Source organism: Quercus robur, chromosome 2 (genome assembly GCF_932294415.1).
Source record: "Quercus robur chromosome 2, dhQueRobu3.1, whole genome shotgun sequence".
In the NCBI taxonomy this organism is placed as follows: Eukaryota; Viridiplantae; Streptophyta; class Magnoliopsida; order Fagales; family Fagaceae; genus Quercus; species Quercus robur.
This window is the reverse complement of record NC_065535.1, coordinates 86,147,673-86,163,248: the sequence shown is the minus strand read 5'-3', so window position 1 is coordinate 86,163,248 and position 15,576 is coordinate 86,147,673. Positions and strand designations below refer to the sequence as shown.

Below are 15,576 nucleotides of genomic sequence, written 5' to 3'. Positions count from 1 at the left end.
TATGTCATTGTTGTTGACGTGGTTATTTTACTTAGTAAAAAAATTTTAAAAATAAAACATAATAGCCATCTTACAACAATACCGAGTAAGAAATTTTGGATCATATATCCCATAGACAACATCATAGTGCCCGTCAATAGAATCTATCAACTCCAAGTCACCTGTCAACATATCCCACCTGCAAAGAAAATTATTTGAGTCACTGAAGTTATATACAATGTAACCATCACTCTTGAAAACAATACAAGCAACTTACTCGTATCTTTGGTGTCGCGCAATGTTTAAGATCGCTTCAAAAACAGTATCTGCAGTTGCATCAACAACACCAACTGACTTCACAAGAACACCTTTACCGCTCTACATGGAGCAAAAATAATTAATGCACTACTTGAGGCAATACATTGATAAAACTTGTATTACTTACTTTGGTTCCAAAGAAAGAAATATAATCAAGTTTCAATCATAATCATAACATAAATATGGAGAATATTATGCACAAAAAATCCGTGGAACTATAATTTCTACATGTTAAACATGCAGACTGAAGATTAGATTGGAAAATTAAAAACAATGATGTACTTGTTGGTAGTTCACAAATCCAGGAAAAATTTTACATAAACAGAAAGCTAAGGATATGCAATTCGTATATTATTAATTCTTTCAAAAACAGAAAGAAGTTGCAAATTGTTAAATTTTAAATAATTCAAAAAATATGAAAGAGGAGACGAGGTTGGGATAATTCAAGACACAATTTTACAGGGGAAATGGTCAATAGACCGCAATAATTTTTATTTTAAGCAAAAGTTTATGAAAGATAAGGGTTACAACTCAATACACATTAAATAAAACAAAATCTTCATTAAAAACTAATTCATTGAAATTTTTTTTATCTATGCATCAATATATAAATTTGAAATAATGTAACAAGCCACCATGTTGTCTTATATATGAGATAATAAATGAGAGGCATCAGTATGTCAAAGAATAACTTTCATTTATGCTTTCACAATAAATGGGGTCTTTAAGGTGAACAAGACTTTTGAGGTTTAAAGACAATTAAGTAGCCCTTATGTACTATACATTTTCTTCAACTTATCATCTTCTAGGTTTCACTTTCAATATAAAAGAGGAATTACAGTGTATTCCAACAGGCACTGCAGTTAAAAATTATAAGTTTATAATGATGCACAAAATTGGGTCCTATCAAAGTTAATGGCAACAGAGAATTTGAGTAGAGTAGAATAGCAGCTCCACTAAAGGTGAGCATGCAAGGGGATTGTGAGAAGAAATTGCAATTTAGTTACCCCATTTTTCTAAAGTTAATGAAAACCATGAGAAATTTGAGTTTAAAAAATAATGACACTAGCTGTAAGAAAATTAGATTTTTTTTTTTTTTTGATAAGTAATAAGAATTCATTGATAAAAAAAGATACACCCAAGCACACAGGTAGTATACAAGGGGGAGCAAGTCAAGAACGAAAATTACAAAAGTCAAGTAAATCCAAAATAGAAAAAGGATGGTTTCTCCACACAGAGAACCATTCAAGTAAGGTTCGGAAGAAAAGAAGCTTGAGGTCAGGCATAGCACGCTCAGAGTCTTCAAAGCATCTACTACTCCTCTCCTTCCAAATGCACCACATCAAACAAAGAGGAATGACCTTCCAAATAACTCCATTGCGGAGGCGACCAAAGTGACCTTGCCAGCAAGCAAAGAGACCAACAACAGACGAGGGCATGATCCAACACACTCCAAATAAACCAAAAACCATATCCCATAACTCCGAAGCAACCGGGCAATGAAGGAAAAGATGGTCAACACTTTCACTACTACGCTTGCACATATAACACCAATCCAAAATGCAAACCTTTCTTTTCCTAAGATTGTCAATAGTCAAACATTTCCCCAAGGCTGCGGTCCAGACAAAAAAAGCCACTCTAGAGGGGATCTTCTGCTTCCAAATACTTTTCCAAGGGAAAAAATGCTCACTATGGCCAACAAGAAGATGGTAGTAAGTACTAACCGTGAACCCCTTACTCTTACAAGGCAGCCAAAATCTCTTATCCTCCTCGATTCCCCTTACAGGAGTGCTATAAATGGAGTTGATGAAGCACCTGAAAGCTTCCAATTCACGATTATGCACCTCCCTACAAAACTGAATCTCCCAATGGAGGACTCCATTGGAGAATCTCATAAGATCCGCCACACTTGCCTCTTTGCTACAGCTAATCCTATATAAATCGGGATAGCGGACAGCAAGAGAGGAAGTCCCACACCAACGATCTAGCCAAAACTGAACTTTTGAACCATCACCAATCTCATACATAATAAACCGAGATAAAGAGTGCCACCCCCTGCTAATATTTTTCCACAAACTGACACCATAAGGACTAGAGGAAGAGCTAGAACACCAACCACCCCAATCACAACCATACTTTACCTCTATCACTTGACGCCAAAGAGCATCCCTTTCTTGCCCGAATCTCCAAAGCCATTTCCCTAAAAGAGCTATATTGAAAGTTCTCAGGTTCCTAATCCCTAAACCACCTGAAGAAAGCGGGGTACACACCGTAGACCAATCAACCAAATGAAATTTGGGCTCATCTCCTAGGCCACCCCACAGAAAGTCCCGTTGAAGTCTAGCAATACGGTTGGCCACAGAGGCAGGAATAGGGAATAAAGAGAGAAAATAAGTAGGAAGGTTAGAGAGCGTGCTTTTAATTAAAGTGACTCTACCTCCCTTAGATAAATATAATTTTTTCCAGCCTGCTAATTTTCTTTCCATCTTCTCAAGAATTGGATTCCAAATAGACTTGTCTTTGAATTTTGCCCCCAAAGGAAGACCCAAATATTTCATTGGGAGAGACCCTTGTTTGCAGCCTAAGATAGCCACCAAAAGATCCATGTTATGGACAGCCCCCACGGCCACCAGCTCAGACTTACCCAAATTGACCTTCAAACCAGACACAGCCTCAAACCAAATGAGCACCATACGGAGAATCAGCAGTTGATCAATATTAGCATCACAGAAAATTAGATTTGCATTACACATTTATCATACACTTCTCATTTTCTAGATCCGAACATATAGCAGCCAGAAGAAATGGCTTATCAAAACGAAAATGAAATCTTGCAGAAAGTGGTGCATCTAGTGTAATTACTGAAGCAGGAAAGTATCCCCATGTGAATCAGAGGTGATTTTTTTTTCCTTTGTATCTGGTCTTTTTTTGTTGTTGCCTACAGTATCTGATCATATTTTTTGTCCAAATATCATAATAAATTTATTCGATTCTTTAAATGCCTCAAGCCTCTGTTTGTTTCAACTGAGAATCTTTCCAGGAGATATTGTTCCAGTAATAAAATTCAATATTTGGGAAAGAGTGTTATAATCCCTAGAAGCTAACTAAAAACACATGATATAGTTCCCCATGTTTCATAGTAAAATAACAATCTAGATAAGCACAGATTTTTTTTCAAGATCTATTTCCCAGCAGAACCAACTAAACTACAACCATTTTTAAAGTAGTATGAGAACTGACGTAATAATTCTTATCCCAAAGAAAAAAACAAAGTGATACAATAATAGATACCTGGGAGTCAGAAACATCTTCAAAGATTCTAACACCTGAGGGGAAAAAAAGTTTGAAGAAGGATATCAAAAGACCCAGCCAAAAAGACTTTTCGACCATGCAGGACAATTTTTCTCAAAAAAAAAAATGCAGGACAATTATTTGCACATTAAATCCAATAGATTTAGGTAAATACCTCACTTTCCCTTTCTCATTAGCCCATACACAATTTTGTTACTTTTCTTTCAACTCTAAACTAACATAATGTTGTGACATGTGCATGTGGGTGAGTGCACAACTATGTGTGTCGAATTAATATACATCTGGGTCTTAATCCCTTCTCTTTCAACATACGATAGAAGGATGTTATCTAAACTTGCATATTGTTTTCTTTTCTAGTTTGCAGAACTTGACGTTAAGAAATATATTGAACAATAAAAATAGAAATATATTTTTTACCAAATGGTCCAAATCTAACTATCTTGGTAGTAAATTTTACCCAAAATTTCATCGAAAAATAAAAAATAGAAAATCACATGAATGTGTATACTGTATACATACATACATATATAAATAAATAAATAAATATATATATACACATACATATATATATATATGTAATATGTGTGTTTGCGTATCAAAACATTTTCACATACTATCTTCAGCCATCACAACTTAAGCTTTAATACCCAAGATCACAATGACAGACACATTCAACAAGCCTCACCATTTCGGCAACATCAGATGAGACTTGGGATACAACTGTACCTAAACTGTAGACCCCTAGCTTGTGACTCACACACAAAGCCAACTCACAGGAAGGTCATAGAAAGATATTGATCATCATCAGTATTAAGCTAAGCAACACAATGAATGGTGACATTTGAACACATTTTTGTATTGATATCTAAAATAGAGTACAACAAGGCATGGAATCGGTTGTATACTGGATATACACTCTACAGCTGCCCTACGCACTACTCAAATGTACAAAGAATCCATAAAATCTAAAAGATTAAGAGATGAAACTAAAATGAGAGAAATTACCATTAATTGTCCGCACACATTTCCATTCATTTGCCTCAATTGCATCTCCAGTGTCCCCTTCAATGTACCCATCTGGCCTACCAGCACCCAAGTTCGACGATTGACGCAAAAGTGTCTCTGGACCTGTAAGTAACAGAAGGAGAAAGTTTATGCATGAGTACTGGTAAGTAATGTTTCAACTCTAAGGATATTTAATATTGATATGTACAATCATGTGTTTTGAAAAACCATTTAATAATTAAACTAATCATACAAAATACTATTATTATAGAAATCTACATTGAAACAATAGTATATCACAAGGAAACTAGGTAACAATCACAATTATCAAGCATAAAAAGATCAATGTGCACCTTCATTTGACAATAAAGATAGCATAAACAATATGACATGAAGATTTGAACAGAATTAAAAACTCTAACAGCCTATGGAAACAGCTTTTTTTTTGGGGGGGGGATAAGTTAAATATCTTGCAAATGTAAGTTCCAAATGTCAGTCTTTGTAATTAAATTCAAACTCCTCCTTTGTGCCAGATAAGGAACCCAAGCCTTTTTCAGCCAAACCAGGGGTACCAGAGGTGAAGCACTCTTTTTCTTTTCGTATTGATTCAAAGTCATTTCTCTTGGCTTTTGATGGGGGTCGTATGGATGCTTATGCCATTACTGAAAATAGGGGTCGGTATCGTGGCTCTATCCGGGTTGGTAGAGCGGGGTTGGATTGGACCATTGCTTGTCTAGTAGAGCTGTGCCGTTGGGACTTTAGCAAGAAACACTTTTTCAAACGGTTTCATGAGCAGTATAAACTTTTGGAGTTTTCTAGTAGGTCAAACAAGAGTGGTCTTTTTGTGGAAATCTCTGAGTATCATAATGGGGCAAGACGTGGTTGTTTGTGTGTCCCGGAAGGGAGGAATAAGGGAGGTTGGGCTTTCTTTGAAATGAAGCTACGTGAATTCTTCTTGGGAAAATCAGCATCTAGGCTGGGAACGGAGGTGGTCGCTGGCGGTGGTGGGCTAGAAAAATCCACCGGAAACTCAAGGAATCAAATTTGGGAAAATCTTAATGGCGACGTGAAATCAGGAAGGAAGTTATGCCTGGAGAATCAGTTTCCAAATATTCCTAGGAAGTTAAATCAGAAGGAGAGTTTTGGGGGATTTGATTTCCTTCAAAATTCAAATAAGCCTTCCATAAATAGTTGCCCCTTACGTGGCCCTTCTGGCAGATGGACCCAGGCCCACTTTTCATTAAAAATAACTGCTGCCTTTGATGGGAACACACAACGTAAGGTACGTTGGAGTACTTTTGTCAAACCAACAGGTGCTAAGTTAGGCCCAATATCATGTGATCAAGCTCAGCGGGCCAAACCAACTAAAGCCCAAAATGAGTTTATTAAAAATCTGGAAAGGTTGACTGAAAGAAGTTTGTGGGAGGTGGGCGAAGGTTCAGGCTCACAAGCTGAGAAGGTTCCGGAGCTGTCACCGATCAACGACGAGCTGGGTGGGGACCTCCCAAGGGCCGATGGGTGTGTGGAGGAGGTTTCGATCTGCAATAGTTTGGCGGAACCCCAGTGTAGTGAAGGATCGGACCCCCATGGCTCAGCCGAGAAGTTTCTGATGGTGTTTCCGGGTTCCGGTAAGTTGGGTGGAGTATTTCCAAGGTCTGATGGGTACGGTGATGAGGTTGGGGCTGTTGGTGGTCTTCCGGTGGGCCATAAATCAAGCGGGGCTGAGGTGGGTTGTTTGGGTGACACCGTGATTGTCGCCGGTAGTGCAGCGGACAACTTCCCAAACTCCGGTGCTGTTCTAAACTCCAATGGGCAGTCTGTCAACGCTGAGTCCGATGCTTCCCCGTCTCTTTCGGTTGTTGAACTCTCCGATATGATCCGCCACCACAAGCTGCTGGGTAAAAATTGTTTCTCTCCTCTATCTGAGCTGGGTTTTGATTCTAAGGATGATGAAATTTTGTTGTTGGATTGGGTTAACCCCAAGGGGTCAGGTAAGGATGAGGAGAGTGATAATGCTTTGGATTGTGTACCTCTGGCTAAGTGGGATCCTCATGGGGGTTTGGATATAGTATCAGAGGCTGCACTGGATGATTTTCTTGTGGGGGAGGATCTGGAACCTTCAGTGTGGGTGAAGAGGAAGATTAAAGGCTTTAGTAAATATGTGGGATTTCCTATTGATTCATGTGAGCATCAGTGCATTGATTTTTTTCAAAAGCTTGAGAAAGTGTGGGAAAAGCAAGCTACAACCAGTAGTCTTCGCCGCTATACCTCTTCAACTAAAAAAGGTATGAGGGAATTGAGGAATTTAGTCTCTTCCGTCAACTATGAGGGGCAATCTGGTCGACAAACCAGAGGGATTGACAATTTCTGTAGGGTGGGTTCAGTTAGTTGTCCATGAATTTGAAAATCTTATCTTGGAATGTGAGAGGATTAAATAATCCTCAAAAGAGGGATACGGTGAAGAATTTACTCAAGGAGTGGAAGTGTGATGTAGTGTGTTTCCAAGAAACTAAATTGGATTCTGTCAATTCTGCTGTTGTGAAAAGTCTTTGGAGTAGTCCTTTTGTTGATTGGGTAGCTTTGGATGCCACTCATACAGCAGGGGGAGTTATTTTGGCTTGGGACACGAGGGTATATAAAAAAATGGATGTTCTGGTTGGGTGCTTTTCTGTTTCTATTTTGTTTAAGGGTGTGGTAGATGGTTTTGATTGGATATGTACAGGGGTGTATGGTCCGAATGCTGATGGTCTTAGGGATTTTTTGTGGACTGAACTTGATAGTGTGAGAGGGAGGTGGAGTGCAGCTTGGTGTGTTTTTGGTGATTTTAATATCATCAGATACCCAGCAGAGCGTCTTGGTTGCACTTCTTTTAGTCCAGCCATGTTCAAATTCTCGGACTTTATTGAGAGGAATTTTTTGGTTGATATACCTTTGGTGGGGGGTGAGTATACATGGTTTCGTGACTCAGAGAACCCTTCTATGTCTAGAATTGATAGAGTGCTGGTAACTGCTGATTGGGAGGATCACTTTTTGGATGTGACTCAAAGGCCTCTTCCTCGAGTGATTTCGGACCATTGTCCTCTTCTAGTGGAGGTAGGTGGAATGTCAAGGGGAAAGACTTCTTTCAAATTTGAGAATATGTGGCTTAAGGTGGAGGGATTTGTGGATCTTGTGCGAGGTTGGTGGAACGGTTACCATTTTGTGGGGTCTCCTAGTTATGTTCTAGCTTGCAAATTGAAGGCTCTTAAGGGAGACTTGAAGCATTGGAACAAACATGTTTTTGGGGATGTGTCTTTTAGGAAAAAATGCTTGCTGGTTGAGCTTTTGGACTTAGACTTGGGAGAAGGGATGCAATCTTTGTCTTCGGCAGATAGCAAAAAGACTTGAGATAAAGGCTGAAATTGAGTATTTAGCTTCTTTGGAGGAGATTTCTTGGAGGCAGAAATCGAAAGCTTTGTACTTAAAAGAAGGGGATAATAATACTGGGTTTTTTCATAGGCTTGCTAATTCTCATAGATGTACAAATGCTATGAGGGCTGTGGAGGTTGAGGGCATTTTGTATGAGGATGAGTCTGCCATTCAGGATCAAGTGGTGGGTTTTTACAAGTCTTTGTACCAGGAGACCGAATCTTGGCGGCCCACTATTGATGGTTTAGAGTTTGCTAATCTGGATGAAACTGATAGGGTTACTTTAGAAAGGGATTTTGAGAAGGAGGAGATCATTGCAGCCCTTCGGGAGGCTAAGGGTGATAAGGCCCCTGGTCCAGATGGCTTTACTATGGCTTTCTTCCAAAAATGCTGGTGTGTTCTTGAGAAGGAGATCTTGGCTTTTTTTGCAGACTTTCACAAAGAATGTATCTTTGAAAAATCTCTCAATGCCACATTTTTGTGTTTGATACCCAAGAAGCTTAGTGCAGTCAATATTAGAGATTTTCGCCCTATCAGCCTTGTGGGTAGTTTGTACAAGCTACTTTCTAAGGTCTTGGCACATAGACTTCGTTGTGTTTTGGATAAACTTATTTCTAATTCCCAAAATTCTTTTGTTGGGGGAAGACAGATTCTTGACTCTGTTCTAATCGCAAATGAATGCTTGGATAGTAGATTAAAGAGTGGTGTTCCGGGTGTGATTATTAAATTGGATATTGAGAAGGCTTATGATCATGTGAGTTGGAGTGCCTTATTTTACCTTATGGAGAGGATGGGTTTTGGGGAGAAGTGGGGGAGATGGATGAAGATGTGTATTTCTACTGCCCGTTTTTCAGTGCTTGTTAATGGGTCTCCAGCTGGTTTCTTTGGCAGTTCTCGTGGTCTTCGCCAAGGGGATCCTTTATCTCCACTCCTATTCTTATTGGTAATGGAGGTGTTGAGTAGATTGTTGAAAAGGACAGAAGATGGAGGCTTTCTCAGTGGTTTCCAAGCAAGTCCCAATGCAAGTGGTGGTTTGCAAATCTCTCACCTTTTGTTTGCTGATGATACTATTCTCTTTTGTGATGCATCCGAGGAACAATTATTACATATTCGTATGGTTCTAATTTTCTTTCAAGCTATCACAGGACTGAAAGTAAATGTTGGCAAGAGTGAGATTGTGCCGGTTGGTGAGGTTGGGAATTTGGATGCCTTAGCTCGTATTTTATGTTGTAAGATAGGCTGTTTACCCATGTCTTATTTGGGTATGCCTTTGGGGGCACATTATACGGATTCCTCAATATGGAACCCTATCATTGAACGGATGGAAAAAAGGCTTGCAGGTTGGAAGCAGTTATATTTGTCAAAAGGGGGTAGACTTACTTTATTGAAGAGTACCCTATCAAGTCTTCCTACATACTATTTATCTTTGTTCACTATTCCACAACATGTGGCAGACAGATTAGAGAGGATTCAGAGGAATTTCCTTTGGGGGAGATCTAATGATGTTTTTAAATTCTCACTTGTTGCGTGGGAGAAAGTTGTGTGGCCCGTGGAGGTAGGGGGCTTGGGGATCCGGAAGATTGGGCTATTTAACCAAGCTTTGCTTGGGAAGTGGCTATGGCGATTTGGGAATGAGGTCACACATTTATGGAGGCAAGTTATAGCTTCCAAATATGGGGAGGCCAGTGGGGGATGGTGTACTAGAGTTGTTAGAGGGACGCATGGATGTGGTATGTGGAAGAACATTAGGAAGGGGGTTGAGAGCTTTTTTGGTCATGTGTTGTATGCAGCGGGTGAGGGTTTTCGTATCAGATTTTGGTATGACCCTTGGAGTAGCCCTACTGCCCTGAAGGATTTATATCCGGTTATGTTTGCTATTGCTATGGATAAGTCAGCTATGATTTCTGATATGGTTGACTATGCACCGGATGGGGGTGGTAGAAGTTGGAACTTACGTTTCCGTCGTGCTTTTCAGGATTGGGAGACAGGGATCTTTTATGATTTTTTTGCACATATCTCATCCAAGCTACCTAGAGGGGGTGATGACACCATGATATGGCAATTGAATAGTAGTGGTGTTTTTGATGTGCGCTCTTTCTATTTCTCATTGCTAGCAGCCCCGTTGGTGTCTTTTCCTTGGAAGAGCATATGGTGTGTTAAGGTCCCTAAAAGGGTGGCTTTCTTTTTATGGACAGCTGCTAGGGGTGGGATTCTTACTATAGACAACCTTGTTAAGAAGCATTTACCTCTTGTTAATTGGTGCTGCCTTTGTCGATGTGAAGAGGAAACTGTGGATCACTTATTGATCCATTGTAAGTATGCTCATACCTTGTGGAGTGAAGTCCTTTGTTTGTTTGGGGTTCAGTGGGTGATGCCGAAGAACGTTGTTTCTCTTCTCTCTGCATGGTGGAATTGGTTAGGGAGTCACACTTCAAATGTGTGGAATATGGTTCCAGCGTGTCTTATGTGGTTAATTTGGAAGGAGCGCAATGCCCGAAGTTTTGAGGATATTGAGAGACTTGTAGATTGTGTGAAGTCTTTGCTGCTTAGGACTTTGTTTGAGTGGTCTCGTATTTGGGGGTTTACGCATTGTCATTCTTTGTTTGATTTTCTTAATTCTGCTAGTCTTTCTTTTTGATTGGTTTGTATTTTTTTCAGTGCAATGAGTTTACTATCGTAAATCCATTGTACTTCTATTATCAATAAATTTGTTATTACCTATCAAAAAAAAAAAAAAAAAAACGTGCAAAGTACATCACAAACATAATGAAATTGAACCATGCACATGCAACTTCACCTTGCCCAATTCTTATAAGCTCTTTCAACCCATGCGCATACCGCCTCATTCTAGGTCGATGTCCTTCCAAGTTGATCCTTTGACAGTATAATAAGGTTAAAGAGACATAAGACAAGAACAATTTGTGCAAGAAAATATCATATGTCAAAGAATGCAGAGGCTTGAATCAATCAGGTAAAGGACAACTATTGCCCCTGTAAGGTATGCATACATACAGCACAGATAGTATTAAAATGATGATCCAAGCATCGTTCATATATCATATAAGATAACATCAAATCCAAACCTTTATCCTAGACTAGTTCACAATTATATTTCTCTTATGTTGTACCATCTGATTATGGAAACATCCCCTCATAAAGGTCTCAGCTTGTTTTTCATTTTAACAGCACAATCTACCACATGGAATCAGCTGGAAGTTTCCTCTCAGTCCTCACTTAAAACAGTTCAAAGATTTTTCTGAAAATTAACTCAAGCCAATTCAACTACTTAGGTAAACTGTATGATCAATTTAGGAAAATAAGCATACTCTGTCTCCATGTTAAGTTTGTTTCTGGTACTACCTCCTCTTGAAATCTCATACTCAGCCTGCCAGAAACAAAGTTTCAGTAAAACGAAGACAAGAAAACTTGGCAAATTCTGCAAGAGTGATTTTCATTGTACGCTACGTTTTCAATACTTGAATAACAAAGTTTCACTTTCACATCACAAGAACCACCAGAATGTTTAGATTTTCCTCAGAAAAAGTACAACCCCTATTTGATTGCAGTTGTCATTGCTGAAGAGTCAAGACAATGCTACAAGGAAAAGCACTGCTTACATTTTTATAAGTTCACTATGTTATCCCCAACCTTCTAGCTGTTTTCTCATACCTGTTGCTTGGCCTGATCAAATGCCTCCATCCATTTTCGAGCGTCTGCAGCCGAGCTGCAAGCAATCTTGAAGGAAAAAAAAAACCAATCAATTGCTACTCATGTCCACATAAACGAAAAAAAAAAAAAAAAAAAGGAGATGCAAATATTTTTAGATTAATAAGCTGAATTGTTTTTTTGGCTTTCAATTTCTAAATGAAGTTCTCCAAAACTGAATAACATGAAACAACTTACTTCTCCCTTTTTCATCTCATCCAACCGATTGCAAAACCTTATAACATAAAAATCCTACCAAAAATAAAATTCATTAGCAGCATACACAGTCAAATAAGATGAAAATCCATATTTACCAATGGTGAAGAGGACATATAATTTTTTTTTAATCAATAAAGAAGTAAAATTTCATTGATGGAAAGAAAAAGAGGCTGCGGTACACAGGGAGTATAGTACAGAACACTCAAACAGAGAAAAGAAAAAACAAGTCAACAAAGAAACATGCTATCAAGAAAAGACAACAAATCAGAACCACAGGCAGGGGAAAAAGAGAGAGCCTGGTTCCATGCGAATAAGTTTCTAATGAAGAGGACATAAATCTACGAGGTCCTTACTCCATGATTGACTTTTCGACGCCCTAGCTCCTCCACCATAAGTGTGGGCCCTACAACACCCCTCCTAATGGGTTTCTGCACCAAGAAAATATGAGCATAAAGTTCAAGTAAAAAAAAAAAAGTTGAAGAAGAAGATCTTACTTGTGGCAGTGGGACCAATGCTATAAATAAACAATGGCAATATTATGTCTCTATACAAAAATAGTATGATGATTTTCTCCCTCTTTCTCATGTATGACAATTTTAAGTTCATAATTGTATTCAACAACCAAGAATTATTTAATAAGGAGAGAAATCTTTTTATTAAGTGGATATTAAAAAAAAACAGACAGACAAAACAAAAACAAATGCAAAACCAGCTATTTGCAAAGGCCTGGCCAAGTCAAAAACACAGAAGCAACATCCAAAGAGAAAACTAAAGCAAGATACCTATCCAAAAAAAGAAGCAAGATGTAAATCCTAATAGAATCCTCTAAAATGAGAGTGGCTTCTTTGCAAGATAATAAGAATCATAATTATATTTGTTAAAGATGAGTAGTAAATTTCTCCTTTTCCTTTATGGTGTCAACACAGTGCAGATTGTTTAACTTGACATTATCATTGGGGTTTTTTCACAATTATTAGTTCCACACTAATACACACTACTCTAAGTTAGATTAAGTTGATAAGAACTACTTTTGAGGGGGAGCTTTAAGTTGTGAAACTGAAGTATTCTTTCTTAAGATCAATTTATGATGGGGGTGGCTACAAGTTTACTGGCCTCTAACTTTTAGGAGTTTTTTGAACTTCTGAATCATAGACTTTTTTTCTTTTCTTTTCTTTTTTGGAAATGTCTTTTGTATAAATCCACTATGTACTAAAGTTGAAAGCCCTTTTTTGCACTTTCTTAATGAATTTTATTAATTGCCAAATAATTGTAAAAAAATTAGGGCATATATCAAGCATTAGAGATATTTGAATTTTTTTTGCAGTTAACCAACTGAATAAAAAATTAACTGCAAAAAAATTTAAGGTCAATTATAAGAGTTCTTTTTTTGGGGGGGCTCTTTGCAATTTTAGAAGCTCATGAGCTGATAAAGTAGAAAAGAACAATTAGGGGAAAGAATAACTTTTAGAAGCGTGGCCCCTGTTTATGTGGTTATAAAACAAAATGACAAACCCTCATAGTCCCAAATCTCCTTTAGATTGCAGCTACTTGAAGAACAAGAGAGAGAGAGAAGAAGAAGAAGAAGAAGAAGAAGAAGAAAATAATGAGGAAGAGAGAAAGTGATTTATAGAAAATTTGACACAAAAAAAGGGGTTGTTAACTTGTTATATTTTGAGAAATTTTTTTGATAACATTGATAATGAGGTGATTATGCAAGGTTTCCAACATATGAAAAGTGAAAACTTCACAGGAACAATAAGGAGTTATTGGTTTGACCAGTTTGATTCAACTTATTTTCATCCTAAAAGGGAATATACTATTTTTTAAACTGTAGTTTTGCACAATAACTCTCTTAAGTTTTTCTTTTTAATTATTTGTAATTCCTTTGGTACTTTTTGTTCATCATCGTGAACATGAAGTAATTCTCTTTTTCAATAAAACTTTATTACTAACTTATCAAAAAAAAAATTATTCAAATGCACATACAAACAATGCGTCTAAGTCTTAAGTCTTGTCTTTTATTTACTTAGAGTTTGCACTGCCACTGAGAACAACCCTTCTAATGCAGTTTAAATTGTAATCAAATAGGCACTCCAGCTCCAATTTCAACATTTCATACACCTCTATGATCTATCATAGTTTGTCAACAACTAAATTCCCACGCACGCAAGTTTCCCTTAATCAAAATTCAAACATTTAAGAAAAAAAAAGTAAAGAAAGAAAAGAGAAGTACTACGTGCACCACATTTTCATAACAAATCATAAGTAGTAGGTTGTAAGTTATTATTAGTTCTAATTTGAATCTACAACTTAGATTACTTTGTTGCCCACTTATGTAAAACCCAATACACATATGCTACTTAAGATTTGTTGTGAAAGTGTTATGAGTATGTTGTGATCATAGCATTTCTCGAAATAAAAAGCTGCATATGGGTATGAGCATAAATTGCCTAACCCATCAAGGGTGAATTCCCAGGGATTAGCTGACAATTGGTTCTAGCGTATGAGTTCAGTTGCCCGTACGAGTCCAAAGACTCTTCTTTTATAAAAGTTACCTACGTTATCCCACACCAAAAAAAAAATGTAAACCAAAACAAATAAATCAAGAGCCCCACTATTCTTCACTCAACTTTGCTAAAAATTTAAAAAAAAAAAAAAAAAAATTCCCAGAAAAGAAGTTTTTAACCAAAGAAAGAGACTAAAGAATCCGAATTTCTTGTGCCCCTATATATATATATAGCTACAACATATAGATACATAAAAACTATAGTATAAAAGCAACAATAAAATGATGGAGAGAGAGAGAGAGTTACAATGCCAGGACTTTGGTGAGGATCACGCTTGTACATCTCGATATACTTGCCCCGAATGAATAGAAAGCGCAGGTGACAGTACTCGCGGCCAATCGAATTGACACCCAGATGGTAAACCCACCCGAAATACTCGAATCTTCCTTTCTCTTCTCCTCCACTCCCACTTGACCCCTCCGATCGCTCACTCCCATTCTTCAACAAGTTTAGCGGCGGCTTCTCCATCCTATGAAATCAGCTTCCCCCAGATTACCAATGAATCCAAGAAAAGCCGATTCTAGAGGAGATAATAGAAGAAGAGCTGATAATAAGAGTCCCGATGAGATATGATCGATTCTTTGAATGAGACGCTGTTGCGTTTTTCTCTGTTCTAGCAGTCTTCGTTTATGTTGTCTCGTCTTTGTTTTTTGTTTTTTGTTTTTTACGTTTTTCAATGCCACTCAATTTTTATTGTTTATTGTTTTTAGTTTTTAGCTTTGGAGTAGTTTTTTTTTTCTTTGGGCGAGTGCCATTTTGAGTCCTGTACATAGCCACGTGGCTTTGTTGGTTTCAAACTCAGCTACTTCAGTTAAAAATTTTCGTTCACAAAATTAAACTCTATTGTATTTTTTTTTTTTTTTTAATATTTAAGAAACAACTCTATTGTCAGTAGCATTAAAAACAAATTGATGCCTTTACTTGACCTAATCGGAGTCATTATCTTGCGCTGAATGTAAGGGTGCTAAAATTAAACACGACGTATGAACTCGACATGATATGACATGAAATGAGTAGATTATGGATTAAAGCTTAATGTGTTCATGTCATATTCGGATAAACA

General features: G+C 37.6%; 1 protein-coding gene across 4 annotated transcripts in view; it reads right to left on the bottom strand.

Moving 5' to 3' along the window:
• LOC126715537 (protein ENHANCED DISEASE RESISTANCE 2-like) overlaps positions 1-15,188 on the bottom strand; it is a 33,502-nt gene extending 18,314 nt beyond the window's left edge. Inside the window, exons 1-10 of one of the 4 annotated variants that reach the window (XR_007651872.1) lie at positions 14,760-15,188; positions 12,300-12,374; positions 11,926-11,979; positions 11,692-11,757; positions 11,349-11,407; positions 10,820-10,896; positions 4,615-4,737; positions 3,589-3,623; positions 257-357; positions 83-178 (exon numbers count right to left, since the gene is read on the bottom strand). Coding sequence is in view for 3 of the 4 variants with exons in the window: in XM_050416178.1 (XP_050272135.1) it covers positions 83-178; positions 257-357; positions 3,589-3,623; positions 4,615-4,737; positions 10,820-10,896; positions 11,349-11,407; positions 11,692-11,757; positions 11,926-11,979; positions 12,300-12,374; positions 14,760-14,981 (908 nt within the window). In the remaining variant the exon portion in view is untranslated. Of the gene's footprint in view, positions 1-82; positions 179-256; positions 358-3,588; positions 3,624-4,614; positions 4,738-10,819; positions 10,897-11,348; positions 11,408-11,691; positions 11,758-11,925; positions 11,980-12,299; positions 12,375-14,759 lie in introns of those variants that run through there. The other 3 variants (XM_050416178.1, XM_050416179.1, XM_050416180.1) reach the window with 3 other exon arrangements.
• Between the last annotated feature and the right edge of the window lie 388 nt (positions 15,189-15,576).